The sequence below is a fragment of the Pituophis catenifer genome, unplaced genomic scaffold, assembly GCF_029215685.1.
Source record: "Pituophis catenifer annectens isolate HBS135680 unplaced genomic scaffold, rPitCat1.0.hap2 SCAF_2, whole genome shotgun sequence".
Taxonomy (NCBI): Eukaryota; Metazoa; Chordata; class Lepidosauria; order Squamata; family Colubridae; genus Pituophis; species Pituophis catenifer.
Window position 1 is genome coordinate 212,150 of NW_027256882.1, and position 22,777 is coordinate 234,926.

Consider the following 22,777-nt stretch of genomic DNA (forward strand, 5'->3'; position numbering starts at 1 on the left):
GTGTTTCTCTATCTGATAAAATAAGCAGGCTAGTGATTCAATCATATCTTTTCTATGGAATTCATGAGCTGCTTTTCACCATGGCCTTTGTCATGGCTAGGGATTGGGATCCACAGGAGGCCTAAATATTTACTCGAGCAAGACTTGAGTAGCTGGACACAATGTTAAATATGGAATATTTAAGCAAATCTCTAAAATGAACTGATTTACACTTGCAGTGATCTAGAGATAGAAGATATAACATGTCTATTATCTGAATGTCAATTTTATTAGAAAGGAGAAAGAGCAGTATCTGAGACTCCAGATTAGACAAATAATTATATTCAATCTTCCTAGTATTTTGCATTTTGTATTCTTTATCCTGATATGGCTTAAGGGTTAAGAACAATCGACTATTCCAGGGGTCACCAACTTTTCTGAACTCAGGGACTACCAAATTCCTAATTTTAAATCTCATGGACCACTAATATGATTTTTTTTCAAAAGATAAATCGTATTTAGTGCAATATAAAAAATGCAAATAATTTTTCTGCAGACCACCAACATTTTCTCACAGACCACCAGTGGTCCGTGGACAACCAGTTGGTGACTGCTGGACTACTCCAATATGTTCAGGAGAACCACACTGCATGTGTTAAAAGCTTACATTTTGGACTTGATCTGATCTAACCATAATACACCATTCTTCATTGCTTCTCCAGATCAGTTATAGAATTGTTTCAGAGGCTCTGAGTGATAAAAGTCAAATGCCTTTTTTCCATCAGATGCTTCCAAAAAATGGGATCCAGTATCCAGGAATTGTCCAACTCCTCCTCCATTTCAGATGGACTTTGATTGGTCTCTTTGCACCAGACACAGAGGAGGGAGAGAATTTCATGAGAACTTTCACTCCTATGCTTGTCAGAAATGGAATTTGTGTGGTTATCTCACAACAATTCTCAATGGCTAGAGCTACAGAACCTCTCAGAAATGCCATCTCTAAGTGGAGAAAAGTCAATGTCTTTGTTCATTCCATAGAATTTGCTTCCATTGTGAATAGAATTCACGACATTCATTTAGCAATTGAAGGTTTGCCAGGACCCATTGAAGGGAAAGTCTGGATCGCCACAATTGTGCAGAAATTGACAATTAAAAGGGATACACAGTTCAAATATATCCATAGCATTTGGAACTTTCCTTTTCAAGAAAGAAAATGGCCAAATGATGATGCCTTTCAACCCAATCTTTTTCAGGATTCCAAATTTGAAGACCAGTCTTTTCGCTGTTCCTTTTCAAAGCATGTCCTTTCTGTCAAGGGCCGGAGACGATGCACCCAGATAGCACCACTGGACATGCAAGAGAAAAAGAATAGAATTCAGATAAAAAATGACCACCGTTTTAATAGTGTTGTTAAGACTCTGGCCCATGTCTTGAATGTTGCATATTCCTCAATATCTAGGAGGAGAAAAATGGAGAAGAAAGAGAGATTGGGGGCTCCAAGGCTAGAGCCATGGCAGGTATGGGGTCCTGACAAGGATCCATCATACCTATTTCCTATTTAGAAAAAAATCCAATGCTGATGTAGGAGAACCATTTTTCTATAAAAACCCAAAAGGTTTGGCCAAGCGGAGGCCAGATTTAGTTCACAGGTTTATGTTCCAAAGAGCAGGCACTGTGACAATTATATTTTGATATTAAACACTGCTATTATAAAATAATGTATACATTGTAAATAAATTCATGTACTTAAAGGTTTGTAATTCGAATGATAGAATTTTATATTCATAAATTTCAGCTAAACCTGGGAGCATTTAGCCTAATCCCTGCTCACTGCTGGAATCCAATTAAAATATTTCAGACTGATGGCTGCTCAGTCTTTACATTTAGCCATGGTGGTGCAGAAGTCACAAGGCAAATATTGATGGCTAACTCACTCCTCACTTCCAGGAGTTCGATCCTGACCAGCTTAAGGTTGTTGTGGGCAATATACTGACTCTATAAACCACTTAAAGAGGGCTGTAAAAGCACTGTGAAGTGGTATATAAGTCTAGGTGCTATTGCTATTTAGGCTAATAGTGAAGAGGGGACTGAACATCTCTTGTTCACTAGCTCAGCTTTAAAATTGCTCCTCCTTTTAGGATGTTTCAAGTTGCTTTTAAAATTCCTGGATGTTTCAATTCTAGTTCCATCCATTTCTGAAGAAAAATGAGTTTTGCAATTTTTCCTGGGAGAAACTATACTTGGACCAAAGTGGAAATGTAGCAGCAGATCTGAATATCATAAGTTGGTTATTTCTCTCCAAGGAGGATCCCATCAAAGAGCAACTGGGGAGTTTTGAAAGACAGAGGCTTATTATCAACCAAGATGCTCTTTCACGGCTAAAGTTGCTCAATAAGGTAGTTGAAAATATTGGCAAATTTCTCGGTCTGTATGGTTGGTGTTAGGGTCCCCTGAAAGAGCAGGCTCAGATATTTTTTTAACAGCCCATATCTGACCACAGTTATTCATGTCTTTGTTTTACCCCACTGGGATAGGCCTCCTGCTGCTAGGAAGGTCATCCAAGGTGTTCAATCAAAATGGAACCACTATGACTTGTACAATTTGAGATAATGCCTTAAACTAGAAAAATTATGGACTGATAATGACTTTGATGCCCCCAGAAACTTTCTTGACTCTTGAAATAATGAGACAATGCGGGTCAATTTGTAATGAAATGCTACTTAGATTTAGTCTTAGCTTGTAATCCATCTAAAAACCCCTTGAATGCAATTGTTTATCTTGATTGTCAGCTACCTTAAGTCTTCCACTGAAACAAAGATTTCTCCAAATTTAAGTAGTAAATAAACGTGGGTCTGTCTTTCCATGTCATCTAATTGTAGTTCTAATTTTGGGAGGCAATGGAGGACAGGGAGTCCTGGAGTGCTATGGTTCTTGGGGACTGAAAGAGTTGGACACAAGTAGCGACTAACAACAAAACTGTAATTCTTCAATGGAAAGGACCTTGTCTTAAATCCCTCACTTGGCCTTAGAAATATCCCTTCCCCACACAGGGTTCATACTCATGTCCCATGGGCTGCAGGAAAATATGCCTGTCTTACCCTTTTTAAGTGACATGTTCTCATGATTTCACCTCCACTCATCCTCACTATAGTTCTAGAAATTTGGCAGTAATGTTTAGTCTTGTTTCACCAGCAGGGCAGCTGTGTGAATTGAAAATATAAGTGTACAGATATAACTAAATAATACCTCATTTGAAGTTGACAGCTCTAGTGTGTGAGGATTTTTTTCTTCATATTTTAAGAAGGATTTGGATTATTTTCAAAGGGGAGGGGCTTTACAATGTTTTATGTTTTCCTGATCTATTGCTCAGAAGTGTCTTTCTTAAGCACATTTTCATTTTATTTTAATCAATCAATATAATAAATAAAAATTTGGCAGATATTTTGGAATGGATTTTGTTTTTGTGCTTAGTCTCTGCCTGAGTCCAAATGTGTGGACAATTGTCATCCTGGATTTGTAAAACGGGCTCGGAAAGAAGAACCCATTTGCTGCTATGATTGTATTCCTTGTCCGGAGGGGACCATCTCCACACAGGAAGGTGAGTAACACAAGAGGAACTCTGGCTTTCCTTTCTTTCAGTATCAGCTGTTTTTTTTTTTTTTTAATTTGATTTATATGCCGCCCTTCTCCGGAGACTCAGGGCGGCTTACAATGCTTTAAGCAATAGCCTTCATTCTTTTGTATATTTTATACAAAGTCAGCTTATTGCCCCCACAAACTGGGTCCTCATTTCACCTACCTTAGAAAGGATGGAAGGCTGAGTCAACCTTGAGCCTTGGAGAGATTCGAACCAGCAGAAATTGCAGGCAGCTGTGTTAATAACAGGGTGCACTAAACCCTTGTACTATCAAGGCTGTCATCCAAAGAAAGTCTTTCTTGGAATGTGAAAAGAGGGACTATAAAAATAATAATACTTACTCTTTTCTCAGATACTGAAAAATGCACCAAGTGCCCAGATGATAAATATCCCACTGATGACAGAAACCAATGTATCCCCAAAAGAATAACCTTCCTGTCCTATGAAGAACATCTGGGCATCATCCTGGTCTCCTTTGCTGTACTCTTGTTTCTAACAACAGGCCTTGTTTTAGTCATATTCCTTAAATACCTAGAAACTCCCATTGTCAAAGCTAACAACCGTAACCTGTCCTTCATCCTTCTGGTTTCCCTCTTGCTTTGCTTCTTGTCCTCCTTTTTCTTCATTGGCCGACCAAGGAAAGCCACCTGCCTTCTCCGACAAACAATGTTCAGCATCATCTTCTCAGTAGCTGTGTCTTGTGTGTTAGCCAAAACAATCATGGTAGTGCTGGCCTTCCTGGCCACGAAACCAGGGAACAGGGTGAGGAGATGGTTGGGGAAGAGCTTGGCCAACTCCATCATCCTTTCTGGTTCTGCTGGAGAAATTGTCATTTGTGCAATCTGGCTGGGAGTTTCTCCTCCGTTTCCTGATTTTGACCTGCACTCCCAATCAGGAGTGATCATCCTTCAGTGCAATGAAGGCTCTGTGACCATGTTTTATGTGGTTCTCTGCTACATGGGTTTCCTTGCTGCCATTTGCTTCACAGTGGCTTTCCTGGCCAGGAACCTGCCTGGGGCCTTCAACGAAGCCAAACTGATCACCTTCAGCATGCTGGTCTTCTGCAGCGTCTGGATCTCCTTCCTGCCCACCTACTTGAGCACCAAAGGGAAATACATGGTGGCCGTGCAGGTTTTCTCCATCTTGGCTTCTGGGGCTGGCCTGCTGGGCTGCATCTTCTTCCCCAAGTGCTACATTATCATGCTGAGACCAGATCTAAATACTAAGGAACATTTAATGATAAAAGTCGGTATCTGATCATGAAGTAGTTTCTTAGGCTCTTAAAACTTAATTATTTATTACAGTTATTATTGAGTTTGTAGGCTTGTTTTGACAATTACGGTTATTTAAAATCAAAAGAAATAAACATACAGAGAATGTATGACTAACTTAAGATAATCATCAAAATGTAAAATAAATTATTTAATAATTAAATAATTTAAATTGTGATGAAACTAGGGAAGGACAATGTAAGAAATTAGTTAGTTATATTAATATAATGCATCTGCAGAGGAGACAAGACTTCCGAGATTGGGGTGAGGGGGAGCGATACGACATCATCTATCTCCAGTCCTCAATACAGTCCTCTCAGCAGTTCTAAGGAGGCTCCACACCCACTTACACTACTTAGGTGACCCCCGAGGACACAGATCAACCTCCAAGTGGCCTCGATGACTCTCTGAAACAGGGGTGTCAAACTCGTGGCCTGCAGGCTGGATGTGTCAAGTGCTGGTCTTGCTCCCACCTGGTTTAGTGAAGGGGAAAAAAGTCTCGATACGTCATGAGTTGCCACTGTGATGACATGAGTTTGACACTCCTGCTCTAAAAGGATGCAAATGACCAGATGTCTGCAAGGAGTATAAATCCTTCCATTCCTCACCATCCAGTCAGAGCTGCAGAAGCTTCTTGGATGAGAAGTGAAATGTTTTCAAAGAAAAACAAAACAGTCCAGTTACCTCTTGAAAAAAAGCACCTTTGGGACATCAGCATACTAGAAAACTGCACTTCAATTTTTATTATTATTATTATTATTAACATATAAAAAAAGAAATTAACATACATAACATACATGAATCATAATATATAATAGAGATTTTTTTTTAGAATTGTTTAAAGTAATAGAAGAATTTAAAGAAGGACATGTCATTTTAGGTGGAGATTTTAATATGGTTATGAATAATAGATTGGACCGGACCAATTCCACAAGTGCTGAAAGGAGGAATAATATCACCATTTTAAATAAATTAATAAAAGAAAAAGATTATGTGGATGGGTGGCATTTTCTTAAAGGTGGGGAGCCCGGTTTCACATATTATTCTCCAACCTATAAATCCTATTCTAGAATTGATTATGTTTTCATTTCTAGGGATATGGCAACTAAGTTATGTAGAATGGAAGTGGGAGTAATTAAAGCAACAGATCATGCAGTGGTTAGTTTAGACTTTATGGTAAAAAAAGACTATAGAGAAGCGGTTAGATGGAAGGTGACTACAAGGATTCTTAAAAATGAGAAAGTGGTTGAGAAAATGCAAAAGGAGATATCAGAATTGTGGGAAATTAATGAAAAAGGAGAGATAGCAACGAGAATGGTGTGGGACACCATGAAGGCGGTGACACGGGGAATATTTATTAGGGAAGCCTGTAGTGTTAAAAGGCAAGAAACTGCATTACGGGAAAAAATAGAGGAACAGATTAAGAAATTGGAAAAAGAGTACTGGCATACAAGAAATAAACTGAAATTAATAGAATTACAAGCTAAAAAAAAAGAATTAGAGAATAAAAACTTAGAGGAAGTTCAGAATAATTTAATATATATGAAAACAGAATTTTTTGAAAATAGCAATAAAAATTCTAAGATGCTTGCCAGGCTCACACAAAAGGAGAAAGCTAAAAATTCAATAGGTATAGTGAAAGATAAATTGGGGAATTATTGTAGTACAATGAAAGGAAAATTTAAAATATTCCAGGAATTTTATCAAGAGTTGTACAAAGGTAAGGAAGTTAAGAAGGATAGAATGGAAGCTTATATTGGGAAATATATAAAAAGGGGTGTGGAAACGGAGCATAAAGAATTAATGGAAGGAGTATATCGCAAAGGGAAATTGCAGAAGTAATTGAAAGTTTAAAGGTGGGTAAATCACCTGGGGTAGACGGATTAGGAACAGAATTCTATAAAACATTTAAAACATTATTAGTACCAAAATTATTAAAGCTAATAATGCAGTATTAGAAGGGGAAAAGATTCTAGAATCATGGGAGCAGTCGTTAATAATATTAAGGATCCGACGCTCCCTGACTCGTACAGACCAATATCATTAATAAATCAAGATGCAAAAATTTTTTCAACTATTTTAGTAAGAAGAATGAATAATTTTATAGGTAATTATATAAGGGAAGATCAATGTGGATTGGTAGTGGGCCGTCAAATGCATAATTTGGTTGGAACGGTGCTAAATGTAATTCACGAGATCAAAAACCTAAAGCTTAAAGCGGGGATATTAGCGTTAGATATCTTTAAGGCCTTCGATTGTGTGAGCTGGTACAATCCATTAAAGATGGTAATAGACAGAATGGGGTTTGGAAATAAATTTAAAGGTGTAATAGATCAATTATATTTTCGGAACTCTGCCTTCGTGGTAGTGAATGATGGAGTCACAAACAAGATACAACTCACCAGAGGAACAAGGCAAGGGTGCCCACTCTGATCTGTCCTATTTGTATTGGTTATGGAACTATTGGCCAATGCATTAAGAGATGACGATAAAAGATAGAAGGGATAGGTAAAATAAAACTAAATATATTTGCTGATGATACATTGTTAACAGTTAAGAATATAGTGGATAAAATGGAAAGAATTGGATGGCATCTAAAAGAATTTGAAGAAATAACTGGATTAAGAATAAATTGTTCCAAAACTGAGTTGATGCTGTTTAATTACACTAAAAGGGAAGAGAAGGATTGGGAAGGGAAGCAAAGCGAAATGAGAATTAAAGATCATATTAAATACCTGGGAGTTAGAATTACAAAAAATCTGGAGAAGTTAGAAAAGGAAAACCTAGGCAGCTTAAAGAAGGCGATTTTGGAAAGTTTGAATAAATATAAAACGTTGAATTTATCATGGTTTGGAAGAATTGCCTTAGTAAAAATGAAGATTTTAGCAAAGATCAATTTTGCTTTTAGGATGCTACCAATAAAAATATCAGAATTAGAGTTAAAGAGTTGGCAGAATATACTGAACAACTATTGTAACAGGAATAAGAAAGCGAGGATAAATAAAAATAAGTGGTATCTAAGCCAAAAAAAGGGGGGTTTAGGACTCCCAAATATCAAATTTTATTTATTTATTTATTTATTTATTTATTTATTTATTTATTTATTTATTAATCAATCTTCTATACCGCCCTTCCCCTTTCAGACTCAGGGCGGTGAACAGCCAAAATAAAAACATTTATACATAACATTACAGTTAAAAATAGATTTAAAATAATTACATAAATTTGGCCTGTAATTTAAAACTTGTCAATATAAAATCCATATCAAAATTTTAAAACCAACCATAAAATCAAGACAGACCGGCTAACTGAAAAAGGTAAGTTTTTAGGGCCTGACGAAAAGTCCGGAGGTTGGAGATCACTCGTATCTCTGGGGGTAGATTGTTCCAAAGGGTAGGTGCCACCACAGAGAAGGCTCTCCTCCTGGGGGTCACCAGCCGGCATTTTCTGGCCAACGGCACCCTGAGGAGGCCTTCTCTGTGGGAGCGAACCGGCTGGTGGGAGGCTATTGGTGGCAGAAGGCGGTCCCGTAAGTACCCTGGCCCTAAGCCATGGAGCGCTTTAAAGGTAATCACCAACACCTTGAAGCGCACCCGGAAGTCCACCGGAAGCCAATGCAGCTCGCGCAGGAGAGGAGTCACATGGGAGCGCCCCGTCGCTCCCATAATCCCCCGCATGGCCGCATTCTGCACCAGTTGGAGCCTCCAGGTGTACCCCAAGGGGAGCCCCATGTAGAGAGCATTACAATAGTCCAGATGAGAGGTGACGAGTGCTTGAGTGACTGTGCATAGGGAGTCCTGATCCAGAAAGGGGCGCAACTGGCGTATCAGGCGAACCTGATAAAAAGCCCCCCTGGCCACGGCTGTCATGTGCTCTTCTAAAGACAGCCGTGCATCCAGGAGGACACCCAAGTTGCGGGCCCTCTCTGTGGGGGCCAATGATTCGCCCCCAATAACCAGCGATGGCGTCAGCTGGCTATACCGGGACACCGGCAGCCACAGCCACTCGGTCTTGGAAGGGTTGAGTCGAAGCCTGTTTCTCCCCATCCAGACCCGCACGGCCTCCAGGCACTGGGACATCATTTCCAAGGCATCGTTGGGATGGTCTGGGGTGGAAATGTACAGCTGAGTATCATCAGTGTACTGATGGAACTCCACCCCAAAACCACGGATGATCTCACCCAGCAGCTTCACATAAATGTTGAACAGGAGGGGCGAGAGGACCGACCCTTGTGGCACCCCACAAACAAGGCGCCTTGGGGTCAACCGCTGCCCCCCTGTCAACACAGATTTTGACCGGTTGGAGAGATAGGAGGAGAACTACCGCAAAATGGTGCCCCCCACTCCCAGTCCCTCCAGCCGGCGCAACATGATACCATGGTCGATGGTATCAAAAGCTGCTGAGAGGTCTAATAGGACCAGGATAGAGGAATAACCCCTATCCCGGGCCCTCCAGAGATCATCCACCAACGCGACCAATGCCGTTTCCGTGCTGTACCCAGGTCTGAAGCCGGACTGGAGTGGATCCAAATAGATCCCAATATTATGTTGCTAACAGGCTTAGACATGTTATAGAGGCAATTTTAGGAATAGGGGAATTGGAATGGTTGGAAGATAAATCTAAAATTAAAACCAAATTAGAATGGAAGTTGGAAAGTATATTTTTTATGGAAGGTGGAAAGAAATGGGCTGAGAGCATAAGCAATCCTCTTCTGAAGTTTCATTGGGAAATTTGGAGTAAATATAAAGGGAGGTTGCTTCCGAAGAACTCTCCATTATCACCAGTAGTAATTTTGGAAAAGTTCCCAGGGAATTTGAAGAATAAAGTGAATGAAATTTTAAAAGAGAAAAATAAAATGAAATTAAGGGAATGGTTAGGAGGAATGAGGACACGTGGGGGATTGGAAGAGGTTCTAGGAGGAAAACAGTTGTCTTGGTTAAATTATAGCCAAGTGGAACAATGGACTAAAAATTGGATAAGAGAAAATGGAGAGTGTAGAGAGTTAACGAGGTTTGAGGAATTAATTGAAAAAAATCAAACTGTAAAGGAAGAAAATAAAGGGATAAAAGTCTTAATGAGCAGAATCTATAAAATATTGTTGGAGGAAGAGGAGAGGGGAAATTTAGGAAAGATGATATGGGAAACCGATTTGAAGATACAAATAGGGCAACAGAGTTGGGACAGAATTTGGCAACAAAGAGTGTTCAGAAATATGTCAGTAAGAATAAAAGAGAATTACTACAAAATGGTATGGAGGTGGTACTTAACTCTGATTAGATTAAGCAATATGAATCAGCACTATTCAGATAACTGTTGGAGAGGTTGTGTGGAAAAAGGAACGTATATACATATGTGGTGGGATTGTAAATTTGTGCAAAAATTGTGGAAGATGGTGTTTAAGGAGATAGAAGAAATTGTAGGAATAAAGGTAGAAGAGGCACCAAAGGTAGCATTACTCTCACTATTGGAAGATATAAAATGTAAAAAAGAGACTAAAGAATTGATAATAAATTTGTTGACTGCAGCGAGGCTAATGATTTCTAGGAACTGGAAGATACAAGGTGTTCATAGTTTAGAAGATTGGTATAAGGAAGTATGGGATATTGCCATAAATGATAAATTGACTTGCAATATTAAAGTAAGGAGGGGCATAATGAAGGTAAACAAATTCAATGGAATCTGGAAACAGTTCCTGATACATGTGTTTTCTGGAGGAATAGGGATACCACCACCAGAAGAAGATTTAAGATTCTGGAAGCAGGAATGATCCCGAGGGGTGGGGGAGCACTCGTTGTTTGTATTCTGTATATTGTTATATATTATATGAAAACTGCACTTCAACTGTAGTCTCAAATGATGGTGAAATTGAACAAAATAAAACAAAAATAATGGGTGAGTAGACAGGCCTTCATTGCAAGGGGTGGAACTTCCATTTCACTGGGGACAGAACTTTACCTCAAATTTTGGATATTATGGGCATCAAATAAAATACCATCTTTTGTTCCTTAAGACCTGATTCTGTAGATAGCTTCAGATCCCAATGATGGAGCATCACAATGGAGATGGTTGATGAACTAAGAGGCAATTCCCCCCCCCACATATCCAGCTCCTTCCCTCCCTATTGTTTAACTATAATTCAATTTTGATTCTACTTTCCATTTTAATCATTTTAGAAATATTTCTCTTTTATGATTTTAATGGTATAAGTTTTCCAGAGTTGTTTCAAAACAAGACGGGTGGCAAGTAAGCTGAATGAATGAATGAATGAATAAATGAATGAATGAATGAACAAACGTTTGAAAGAAGTTTACCAGTCAGTGGGTGGGATCCTCTTCAGTCCATTTAAAAAGTCAGAACATCACATCTTTCCAACGTTGTAAAAACTTTATTTTTTTGCAATCTTTTGTAATATACAGCGAAGATGTGATTTGAGAGTTGTGGTTGGAAAACTTTATAAATGCTTTGTGAAAGTGATTTAAAGCAGGGGTCACCAAACTTTCAGACCTCAGGGACCACTAAATTCATAATTTTAAATCCTGCAGACCACTAATATGATCTTCCTAATGACTGGCTGGGTGGGCATGGCTAGCTGGTCATGTGACTCGGTGGGCATGGCCAACTTAATGTCACTCACCTTGAGGGGTGCCTAGCTGGCCTCTATTACCCTCCCCTCCCAGTCACTGCTCACCTGCCTGCCTGGGCTCCTTAGGGCCCTAACAGGAAGCAGTTGTTGGAGCTAAGCAGCCACCATAGGAAAGAGTTGGCAAAATGGCTGGCTCAGTTCAAATTGGATCTGGCCAAGAAGGAGGATCAGCAGAAGCACCTCACTGAGGACTACGAGCATAAGCTTTCCAAGCAGAGGGAAGACCTGCGGGAGTTCAAGGCCAGGTACTGGGGCCTGGAAGCTCAGCAGGTTGACATGGTCAGCCAGTTCCAGGCCATGATCCACTCCCACTGGAACAAGGCCCTCCGGCTCTTTACCACCAGCAGTGTTTCCCTCCAGCCTTCACCCAAAGCCCTGCACCAGGAGACTGAAGCAGACCCCAAGTCAGAATTTCTGCCCCCGTCTGCCCCACACAAATGGACCCTGAAGGGGGAGACTCTCTGCAGCAACACAAGCGTTCATTACATGTATCCAGCCCAGGGGCCATAGTTTGAGGACCCCTGATTTAGTGCAATATAACAACCGCAAATAATTTTTCTGCGGACCACCAAAATTTTCTCACAGACTACCAGTAGTCCATGGACCACCAGTGACTGCTGATTTAAAGATTATGAAGTTAATTACAAAGAATCTTTGGTATGGGAAAAATCTGTCTTTTATATATATATATATATATATTAAAAGTTTTTTTATTATTTTAAAACATAATCATAAAACACATCTTTTCAAAACAAAGCTCTTGATCCGGTCACAAATTCATACAAATCCCTAACAAATCTTATTTTTCAATTAATACAACTTAATATTTTACTCAGTTATTTCCCTCAAATCTATTATTTAACTATGCCATTATCCCCAAAAACCCATTACTTAAATCTTAAATCTTAACCAATTATCATACCCTTTTTCTCTTTCATTTGCTTAGATGGATATATTTTTAAAGTATATATCAATTATTATAAACATTCATAAAATATTAAATTTTATAATCAAGATGTAACAACACAGGCAACCAACCCGCTCACAGCAACAAAGCCAGCACCCCACACCTCCCCACCAGTATTTATAGAGAAACGGCAGCTCCGATCACACTTTCGTCGCACAAGCACGAAGCCGAAGACACCAGCCTGAAGATGACGAGTGGGACCTCATCGAAACATCGCCAAGATAGTCTCAATCTTACACGGGAAAAGTATATACACACATACACACACATATATACATAAACACACACACACACATACACACATATGTATATATATAAATTTGGGGCAAAATTCTCCAGTTTCCCACATTGTCCCATCTTCAAAATTTGGAGCCACAACTTTGAGTTCTCCCTTTGAGCATCTCCTGTTGACTCATTCAGGGCTCAGATGCTTCTCTTCCTTGCAATTGTCCAAATTATAGTGATTTTGTTGTTTTTATGTTAGGACCCTAGAGACCTTCCTGCAAACTTTCAGAACATTTTACGCAAACATGTCAGAAATTGGTTTGATATCAATACCAGTCTCAAAGCAATGTCTGGTGGGGTCTATATTATCAATACTAGATGAATAAATGACTCTGGAGACGGAAAGGGAATCTGGAGCTGGATTTCAGGGCAGGCAGGTGCTGTGTTTATGTCTCTTGGCTGGGCTCTGACTGGATCTGAAGCTACTTTCCTGGAAGAGGTTTTGGTTTCTTCCCCCTCTTCATCTCATCCATTGTTAAAAACCAGGTGCCACTGAGAAGGCTCAAATAATGTTGCTACTGCTTCAACTTCTCCTGCTTCTGTGGCCAAGGGGAGCCTGTGAGATACGCAAAGCCAAATGCCTCTTGACTCTGGAGCAGGGTGAAGTGGATCCAGACAATCACTACAAGTCAGGAGATTATTTCATTAGCGACATAATCTCTGCAAGGGACACTAGGTTTGAATCATTAAGCTTTGAGCAAAGTCCTTCAATCAAGTTCCTTAAGTAAGTCCTGCACTGCATTAGAGCCACTCCATTTCCAATGAATGTCTACAGTTCCAGTTCTCCAAAAACACCAGGTGCTTTCTCTCCTTTCTCTGCTCCTTTTGCTTAGTTACTTTCTGATTCTGTCCTCTGTTGCACACTGCAAGTGACGAAACTCATTTTGAGAAGTTAAATTTTAGAAACCCAATCACAATGTTTGCCCCATTCCATGTCCTTTCTGTCCTATGAGCAGAGCTAGAGTGTAGACAGAGAGGAACAAAAGGGCATCTCCCTTCCACCTCAACCCTCAGCTGAGCTGGACTCCGAGGAGGCCTCATCCAACCACAGAGGCTGCCGTATTTTCTCTTTGCATCAGATATGCGATAGCGCCATTCTTGTTTATCCACACCAACATTTACTCCTAGTTTCCAAGCATCCCAATTAAGAACATAGCCAAACTTCTGAGAGTTTACAAATATCTCTGATTCTCATTCAAAAGTTCATGCCAGGGAACTAACAATTATTCCCACCCCCCCAGTGTAATAGTTTCAAAGTTTGAAAATTGTTTGGAGGAATAATTGCAATGAGATCCTTTGCTGGATCTGCTTTCGGACGGGGAGGCCAATGTTCCCAACTACAGATGTGGACGGCAGAGAAACACTGTGGCTGTTCTGGAAGGGGCCGAGACTGGCATCTCCATCCAAATTTCAACCTTGTTGGGCACCTACAAAATCCCTCAGGTATGTCTTTCTTGGAGGAACTGTTAGAAGATCAATCAGAATAGAGCTGGAAGGGACTTTGGAAGTATTCTAGTTCAACTCCCTTCTCAAGCAGGAGACTCTGTGCCATTTCAGATAAGTGGCTGTCCACTCTTTTCTTAAAAACCTCCAGTGATGAAGCACCTACAACTTCTGGAGGCAACTTCTGTTCCACTGGTTAATTGTCCTCACTGTTAGGAAGTTTCCCCTTAATTCCAAGTTGCTTCTCTCCTTGATTAGTTTCCATCCATTGTTTCTTGTCTTGCCTTCTGGTACTTCGGTAGATAAGTTGACCCCCTCTTCTTTGTTAATGTGCAATTTTGAATCAAACACCATCTGCTTGCCTACAGTTGTGAATGCTCCAACACTGGAAGTTTTTAAGAAGAGGTTGGACAAACATTTGTCTGAAATGGTATAAGGTATAAGGATTTCTGCCTGAGCAGAGGGTTGGAGTAGAAGACTTCCAAGGTCCCTTCCAACTTTGACATTCTGTTAATTCTTTTCAGATCAGTTACAGTTTGGCTTCCCAGATTCTGAGGGATAAAACTCTGTTTTCTTTCTTCTACCCGATGCTCCCTGCGGAAGGAGTCCAGTACCCAGGGATGGTCCAGCTTCTCCTCCATTTCAAGTGGACCATGGTTGGTCTTGTTGCTCCAGAAACTGACCAGGGGGAGAGGTTCATGAGGACAATGTCTTCTTTGATGTTAAGGAATGGCATTTGTGCAGTTATCTATCAAAGCTTTCCACTAAATCTGTATCGGCTAGTTTTAACCCTTAGCAAATATTACAAGTGGAGAGAAGTCAATGTCGCTGTTTATGGTTCGGAGATAATTTCCTTCCAGTTTGGAATGTTTATTCTACAATGCATACTTCAACATTTTCAGGGACCTATTGTAGGGAAAGTCTGGATCACCACAGCACACTGGGACCTGAGTCTCGAGTTGATGTTTCCTAAAGCTTCCTTTAAATACATTGGTGGGCTCTTTTCCTTCCTAATACAGAAAAGGAAATGGGTGAACTATGATGCTTTTAGTCCCTTTAGTGACTCAGTAGTTAACTTTTCAAAGAAAACCTTTACATGTTCCTCCACTAAGGATGACTTTTCGGTGAAAGTCTGGAGGCGGTGCAGACAGAAAGAAGAACTGGTGGCTCTGAGGGACGAGGAGATGGATCGGATCCTGGCTATGGACAGTTATCTCACTTACAGCACCATCTGGGCTGTGGGCAGGGCCTTAAATTCAGCTCATATGTCCACATTCAAGAGATCTGTGAGGCACAGAGGCATAAAGGTAGAAGCTCCAAGACTGACGGCTTGGCAGGTATTTCTATTTAATTCTGAAAAATTAAATTGTCCTGAAACTCAGATCCAACCCAACTGCAACCCAAAAAGTAGAAACAAAACTAGATTTTTTTTTACGAAAACAGTTAATTTGACCCAACAAATCCATCTGTTTTTCCATCTGTTCTTCCATTGGGATGATTAATATATATTTCCATTTTTGTGCATAAAGAATTCTTACTGCAGTCAACATAAACAATATCAAAGTTCCATGGGTTTTTGTTTTTTGTTTTCAATTTCCTTGTCCAGAAGTCCTTAAAGAAAAGTCTTGGTTTCAGTTTTATATTCATGTTACAATCTTCTGTATTAAAATTTGAATCTGGCCGCTTTATCACAAGTCCACCAAAGAAGATAAAATCTTTCTCCCTTACAATTGTATTTCAAACCTACATTATTTTCCAAAGCACCTGAAGGCAGGAGAAGAAGCAATGGATGGAAACTTATCAAGGAGAGAAGCAAAAGAGGAATTTCCTGAAAACAACTAATCAGTGGAACGATTTGCCTCTAGACGTTGTAGATGCTCCATTGCTGGAGACTTTCAAGAAGAGGTTGGACAACCATTTGTCTGAAACGGTATAGGGTTTCTTGCTTGAGCAGAGAGTTCAACTAGAAGACCTCTACAGTCCCTCCCAACTCTGTTTTATTCATAAATTTGAAATTCCTATATACATCTTCGACAACTTATTCGGTGTTAAATACTAAATATACATCATTTTACAAAAGTTCTCTTTTAAATTAAAATGAAGGTACAAAATGTGCCTGTAAAAGGAAGGTATGAAATGTAAAGCTACCTCAGAAACATGAGCGTATGTCAAAACTCTAGTCTTTTACAATCATTGATCTGATCTACATCTTTAAACATGATTAGACTTAGACTAACTTTTATTGTCACTTTGAATGTACACTAATCGGCATACATTAAAATGAAATTTCGTTGCATACAGCTCTCAAAGGGTCACCACCTCCAATATAGACTACATAAACATGATCAAATAAATAAATAAATAAATATGTATATATCCACCTATATTATATGACACACAGAAACAACACAGTCTACTTTGGATGTATACATGTTCATGGCAAGAAAAACGAATCTTGCGAGTTTACCAGACAGATGGCATAGGGAACAAAGCTGTTACAGAATCTGGTAGTCCTGCTAGAAATACTTTGAAACCTCCTCCCAGAGGGGAGCAACAGAAACAGACCATAAAGTGGGTGTGTGGGGTCTCTAACAATGCTTTGAGTTCTAAGCACATAGCGCTTATAAGTAAGCAGTATCTTGAATAACAGGAAGCAAGCTTCCTATAATCTTCTCGACTGTCCTTACCACTCTCTGTATGGGCTTTCTATCTGAGGCACTGCTGCCATCAAACTAAACAGTGTTGCAGTTTGTTAAAGCGCTCTCAATCATTCCTCTGTAAAAAGTGTTCAGGACAGAAGAAGAAAGATGCGCTCTCCTCATCCAACGCTGGAAATGTAGATGCTGGTTTGCACACTTCACTAAGGATGATGTGTGGAGAGACCAGTTCAGATTGTTAATTATCTGCATCCCCAGATGCTTAGTATCTGATGATATAAACAACTGTTATTATTCTTATGTTTACTGATACTCTCCTAACCAAGTTTGAAACTGAAAATAAAATCTGGTTTTTGAAAGAGAGAGAGAGAAATGTTCAGATACTCCCCAACATAGACCAAAAGGTTCCACTCCCAGCTTAGCTACGAAAGCCGGCTTGCTGTCCTTCGGTCAGTCACTCTCTCTCAGCCCAACTCACTCACAGGGATGTTGTTGTGGGGAAAGTAGGAGGAGGAAGGTGTGTTGCATAAATTTGCCACCTTGAATTATCTGTAAATGTAATAAAAGCAGGATACATACATACAAACAAACAAACAAATACTTCCAATGTCCTTTCTAAACTTTTCTTTCCCTTTCCTTTCCAGCTTCACCCTTTCCTTCAAAGCCCTCAGTTTCACAATAATTCCATAGATGGGATATATTTGGATGAGAAAGGAGATCTGACGGCTGACCTGGACATTTTGAACTGGATCGTTTTTCCAAACAAATCTGTTAAAAGAATGAAAACTGGAAGTCTAGAAAAACAGACAACGCAGGATTTTAAAGTTACCATTGACCAGAGGAACGTTGGACAGGTAGAAATGCTGACACTCTGGGATTAATATTTATTTTATTCTACTAAATGTGGCAAAAACAGGATTACAATTTTGGGGAATGTGTGTGTTTTCTTTTGTTGCTTTTGAGTTTTCATGTCAGCTGATCAGGTCTCAACACTCCAAATATCATCTTTATGAGATATTCAGATGGTCTACATGTTGATTTTTCTGGATGTACTTCCTTTCATTCCTCAGACCCTACCGACTTCCAGGTGTGTAAAAAGCTGTCATCCTGGATTCATGAAGATGGTTTTGGAAGGGAAACCCATCTGTTGCTACCATTGTCTCCCTTGTCCAGAAGGAACCATCTCCACCATGGAAGGTGAGTGATAGCAGGAAAAAGAGGCACACTTTTGGGAAGACCATGGCCTCTGACTGGCTCATGAAAGCATGTTTTGAAAAGCATTTTTAAACTTGACTTTAAAAAAGAATTTCTTTTAATATGTACAATTTATAGGGAGTTACAAGAAATAGTCTGGTAATTTAAATAGGGAGCAGGATATCAAAAACAGCAGATCAATCAAGAATTGGAATTAGAAGAGAAATGGCATTTCTCTTTCTTCATCTTATTTATTGGTGAACCTCTGGCATTTTTTCTTGGTGTCTCTGCAGAAAGATGCTCTCTTCTCCTCTCCTCTCCTCTCCCCTCCTCTCCCCTCCTCTCCCCTCCTCTCCTCTCCTCTCCTCTCCTCTCCTCTCCTCTCCTCTCCTCTGCAATAGATTGCTTAAACTTGCTAGCTACTGCTGCATACTTCCTTTCTCTACACACTGTCAGGGTACCAAGTAACACACTCAATGGAATCAAAACTCCAAGGCAGGCAAGTTCTTCAAAGTATAGATTTATTAGGCATGTCATATTCCTAATATACTATACTAATATACCATCCCCCAGCTATCTCTACCTCCCCCCTCCTGTTCCCACAGCTCGACTCATCTCCGTTGTGGCAGCCCTGAAGGGGGAGGGGGAAAATGGCTCCAGGGCTGACACACACATTCTTCGACATTATCCTTAGTTTTCTTCCAACTCTGCATGTGAGGGAAGAATCTGCTTTATGGTAGATGTTAATCTTGTTCTTTTCAGATGCTGAAAAATGCACGAAATGCCCAGTGGGTCAGCATCCAAGCATCAACCGAGATGGCTGTATACCTAAGATTGAAACTTTCCTATCCTACCAAGAAATGTTGGGGATCATCCTAGCTTCCTTTGCCTTTTTCCTGGTTTTTGCAACAGGTTTCATCTTTGGAGTATTCATTAAATTTCAAGCAACTCCCATGGTCAAAGCCAGCAATCGTGATCTCTCCTGCATCCTCCTCATCTCCCTCCTGTTTTCATTCTTGACCTCATTCTTATTCATCGGCCAGCCAAGAGTAACCACTTGCCTTGTCCAGCAAACAGCAGTCAGCAACATTTTTACAGTTGCCATTTCTACTGTCCTGGCCAAAACTGTCATGGTGGTGTTAGCCTTCTTGGCCACAAAACCAGGGAATAAAGTACAAAAATGGCTGGGGAAGAGCTTGGCCAACTCTATCATACTTTCTTGCTCTGGGGTCCAAGTTGTCATCTGCAGCATCTGGTTGGGCACCTCTCCTCCATTCCCAGAGTCGGACATGTACTCAGAGTCTTCTCAGGTCATCCTGCAATGTAATGAAGGCTCTGTTGCCATGTTCTACCTTGCTCTTGGCTACATGGGTTTCCTGGCTGTCATCTGCTTCACAATGGCCTTCCTGGCCAGGAACCTCCCGGGGGCCTTCAACGAAGCTAAACTGATCACCTTCAGCATGATGGTCTTCTGCAGTGTCTGGATATCCTTCGTACCCACCTACCTGAGTACCAAGGGGAAGTATATGGTAGCCGTGCAAGTCTTCTCCATGTTGGCTTCCAGTGCCAGCCTGTTGCTATTAATTTTTCTCCCCAAATGTTACATTATTTTCCTAAGACCAGATCTGAATACAAAAGAACGTATGATGTCAAAATAAAACAGAAAATTGAGTTCTGTGTATGTGTTTCCCAGAAACCATCATCCTCTTCATTTAATGACCCCATAATTCCTCACGGGGTGGAGTCTGGACAAGTGAATGGAGCTAGCAGAGTGTTTACTGGCCAGATGCCCTTCCAGACGCCAATTCGGAGATTTGTTCAGCAGATCTATTCTCGTTGTGCCCAGAGAGAGAAACATCTGCCTCTATCTAGGATCGAACTCACAGCCTCTTGATTGTGAGGCGAGAGCTCCACCTCTAGGCCACCGCACCACTCATGTGTTTCCCAGAAATCTCAGTTAATAAATGTACTAAATGGTGTTTGATACTTTAATCTTTTTTCAATTAAATTTAAAAAAAATGAGTCCTTTATGTGGTAGAAATGGACTCCCAGTCATAATAGATGTGTTTTCCCCCTTTCCTTTTGCTGTCCAGTGTATGGGAAAGCGTGTGGGTATGCATGGATGCTATGGTTGTGTGTATGTGGATTTTCTAAAGATACATTTGAACCAGAGACCAGGAGACCTTTCTGTTGAAGCACATTTTTTTCTTATTGATATTCAGGGCAAAAGGATGGGCCTAAAGAAGGGAGGATTCCCTCCTTTTTACATTATGTAAATTTATGCATACAAGGGATTGAGAACAGAAGCAAGTGAAATGATTAGGCCTGGACAACAGCAAGTGTGTGATTGGGTACAGGACATCAAGAGCTAGTGAGGTCCACGAGGCAATTAGTTCCCAAATAAATGCAGTAATGACTCCACATCCCCCAAAATCTTACTCTGCCGCTGAAGAAGCTTCTTGGATGAGAAGCAAAATGTCTTAAAGAAAAATTAGAAAGTCCAGATGCCTTTGAAATAAAAACACCTTTGGGATAACCATGAGCTGGATGAATGAGAACCTCCATAGACCTCTGCACATAGGGCCCTAAAAAACTCAGGAACCCCAGAGAAAAAATTACTAGATTGGTAATGGACTAGATGGTTTCATGCCAGGGATTGAGAACGGAAGCAATCAATCAGATTCTTGTTGTGCACCAACTGTGCCCTTTCCTGCACTCGGGGCCTTCATCATGCCTTGGTCACTCTCTCTTTGAATTTACAATAGGCTCTACATGGAATTGATCTTGAAGATTACCTGGAATACACACATGGTCCAGAATGCAATGGTACGCACAGCATTGGGTGCCCTATATTCTTCCATCCCATACCACTACTATGTAAGCAGCACAGGATCCCAGTTTCTTTCCCAGTGCAATTAAATTCTCTTCCAAAGCCCTACTTTGCCTAGGACCAGGTATCTCAGGGGCCTCTTCTCTCTGAGGATATTTACCTGTCCCACCATTGCAGATATAATAGACACACTGTGTGTTTCCTAAAACATTGCCACCATATGGTTCCTCAAAAGCCTGCCTTTTTTTCCGGAAGTTCCTGCCCTATTGAAAACCCTCCTGATTGAAACCCCACCCTCCTAATCAGCCGCCCCACCCTCCTAAACCTCTGGAGCAGTGTTGAAATCCAACTGTTTTTATTACCGGTCCTGTGGGCGTGGCTTGGTGGGTGTGGTGTGGCTCGGGGGGCATGGCAGGGGAAGGATACTGTAAAATCTCCATTCCAACCGCACTCTGGGGCCAGCCAGAGGTGGTATTTACCAGTTCTCTGAACTACTCAAAATTTCTGCTACCGGTTCTCCAGAACCTGTCAGAACCTGCTGGATTTCACCCCCATTCTGGAGGTTGTTCTTCTAAGCATTGGGATGAAGTGATTAAAACAAGGTATACTGCCTTGGTGAAGGGTGGATGTGGCGTCAACTATTTCTCTTTTGGGTTTTGTTTATTGTTGTTGATATTTTTTTTTATTGAAGAATTTTACAGAAAGAAAAAAAAAAACAAAAATTTTTTTACAAGTATTTCCCCATCCCTCCCTCCCTTCCTTACCCCCTCCACCCCCCCCGAACTTCCCAGAACAAAATACATGGTATAACAATTAACAATCACATGCTAAACTAAACTAATAAACTAAGGATTCCCCCCTTCACACTTTAACTCCCCTTTTACTAACTAAGCATCAATACTCTTAATTTTTCTATTCATTCATAAGGTATTTGATATTTCTTAGTCTGATATTTGTTTTGAATATAATCAATCCATCTTCTCCATTCCAATATATATCTTTCTTGTAAGTGATCTTTCAAATATGCCGAAATCTTCACCATTTCTGCCAAATTCGCTACTTTTAATGTCCATTCTTCAATAGTAGGCAAATCTTCCTTCTTCCAATATTGCGCCACCAAAAGTCTAGCAGTTATTAAATTTAAAATCAATTTAGTCTCTATAACCATACAATCTGTGATTATACCCAACAAAAACAATTGTGGAGTAAACTTTATCTTCTCTTTAAGAATATTTTGAATAATCCACCATATTTTAATCCAAAATGCTTTAACTTTTTTACAAGTCCACCATATATGATAATAAGTGGCATCATCACAATCACATCTCCAACACTTAGATTGTAAATTCGGATACATACAAGCCAACTTTTTAGGATCTAAATGCCATCTATAGAACATTTTATAAAAATTTTCTTTTAAATTTTGTGCTTGCTTAAATTTTACGTTTCTAACCAATATTTTTTCCCAAATTTCCATCATTATTGGTTCCTGAATATTTTGTGCCCATTTTATCATACAATCCTTAACTAATTCCGCTTCTGAATCTATTTCTATCAATACATTGTATAATCTTTTTATATGCATTTGACCTTGGTCTCTAATTTGTTTTACCAAATTTTCCTCGTTCTGCATGATACCAATTCTCTGGTCTTCTTTCCATCTAGCTTGCAACTGACCATACTGAAACCAAGTTTGAATTATTCTTTCTTCTTTTAATGCGTTTAAAGATTTTAACTGCAATACCCCCCCCCCAACTCTTTTGGCCAGGTGTCCAGAGCCATTCATTAACCCAGTTCCTGACAGGCCAGGAATGAGCTCCTCCTCCCTTGACCTGACCTCTGAGGTAGAATCTGGGGAGTGGTCCAAGGGG

The 22,777-nt window shown here is 40.1% G+C and overlaps 1 protein-coding gene and 1 pseudogene across 1 annotated transcript; both read left to right on the plus strand.

Moving 5' to 3' along the window:
* The first annotated feature begins 746 nt into the window (after nucleotides 1-746).
* LOC139310610 (vomeronasal type-2 receptor 26-like) lies at nucleotides 747-4,873 on the plus strand. The gene is made up of 4 exons (XM_070934800.1): nucleotides 747-1,496; nucleotides 2,163-2,375; nucleotides 3,451-3,577; nucleotides 3,969-4,873. The coding sequence occupies exons 1-4, from the start codon at nucleotides 747-749 to the stop codon at nucleotides 4,871-4,873; spliced, it is 1,995 nt and encodes a 664-aa protein (XP_070790901.1).
* A 9,196-nt stretch (nucleotides 4,874-14,069) lies between these two features.
* Nucleotides 14,070-19,734, plus strand: LOC139310411 (vomeronasal type-2 receptor 26-like; annotated as a pseudogene).
* The last annotated feature ends 3,043 nt before the right edge of the window (nucleotides 19,735-22,777 follow it).

Coding starts and splice junctions, on each gene's coding strand:
- LOC139310610 (XM_070934800.1), top strand. CDS start 747: ATGCCTTTTTTCCATCAGATGCTTCCAAAAAATGGGATCCAGTATCCA. Junction 2,376..3,450: donor GGCTAAAGTTGCTCAATAAG/GTAGTTGAAAAT, acceptor TTTTGTGCTTAG/TCTCTGCCTGAGTCCAAATG. Junction 3,578..3,968: donor GACCATCTCCACACAGGAAG/GTGAGTAACACA, acceptor CTCTTTTCTCAG/ATACTGAAAAATGCACCAAG.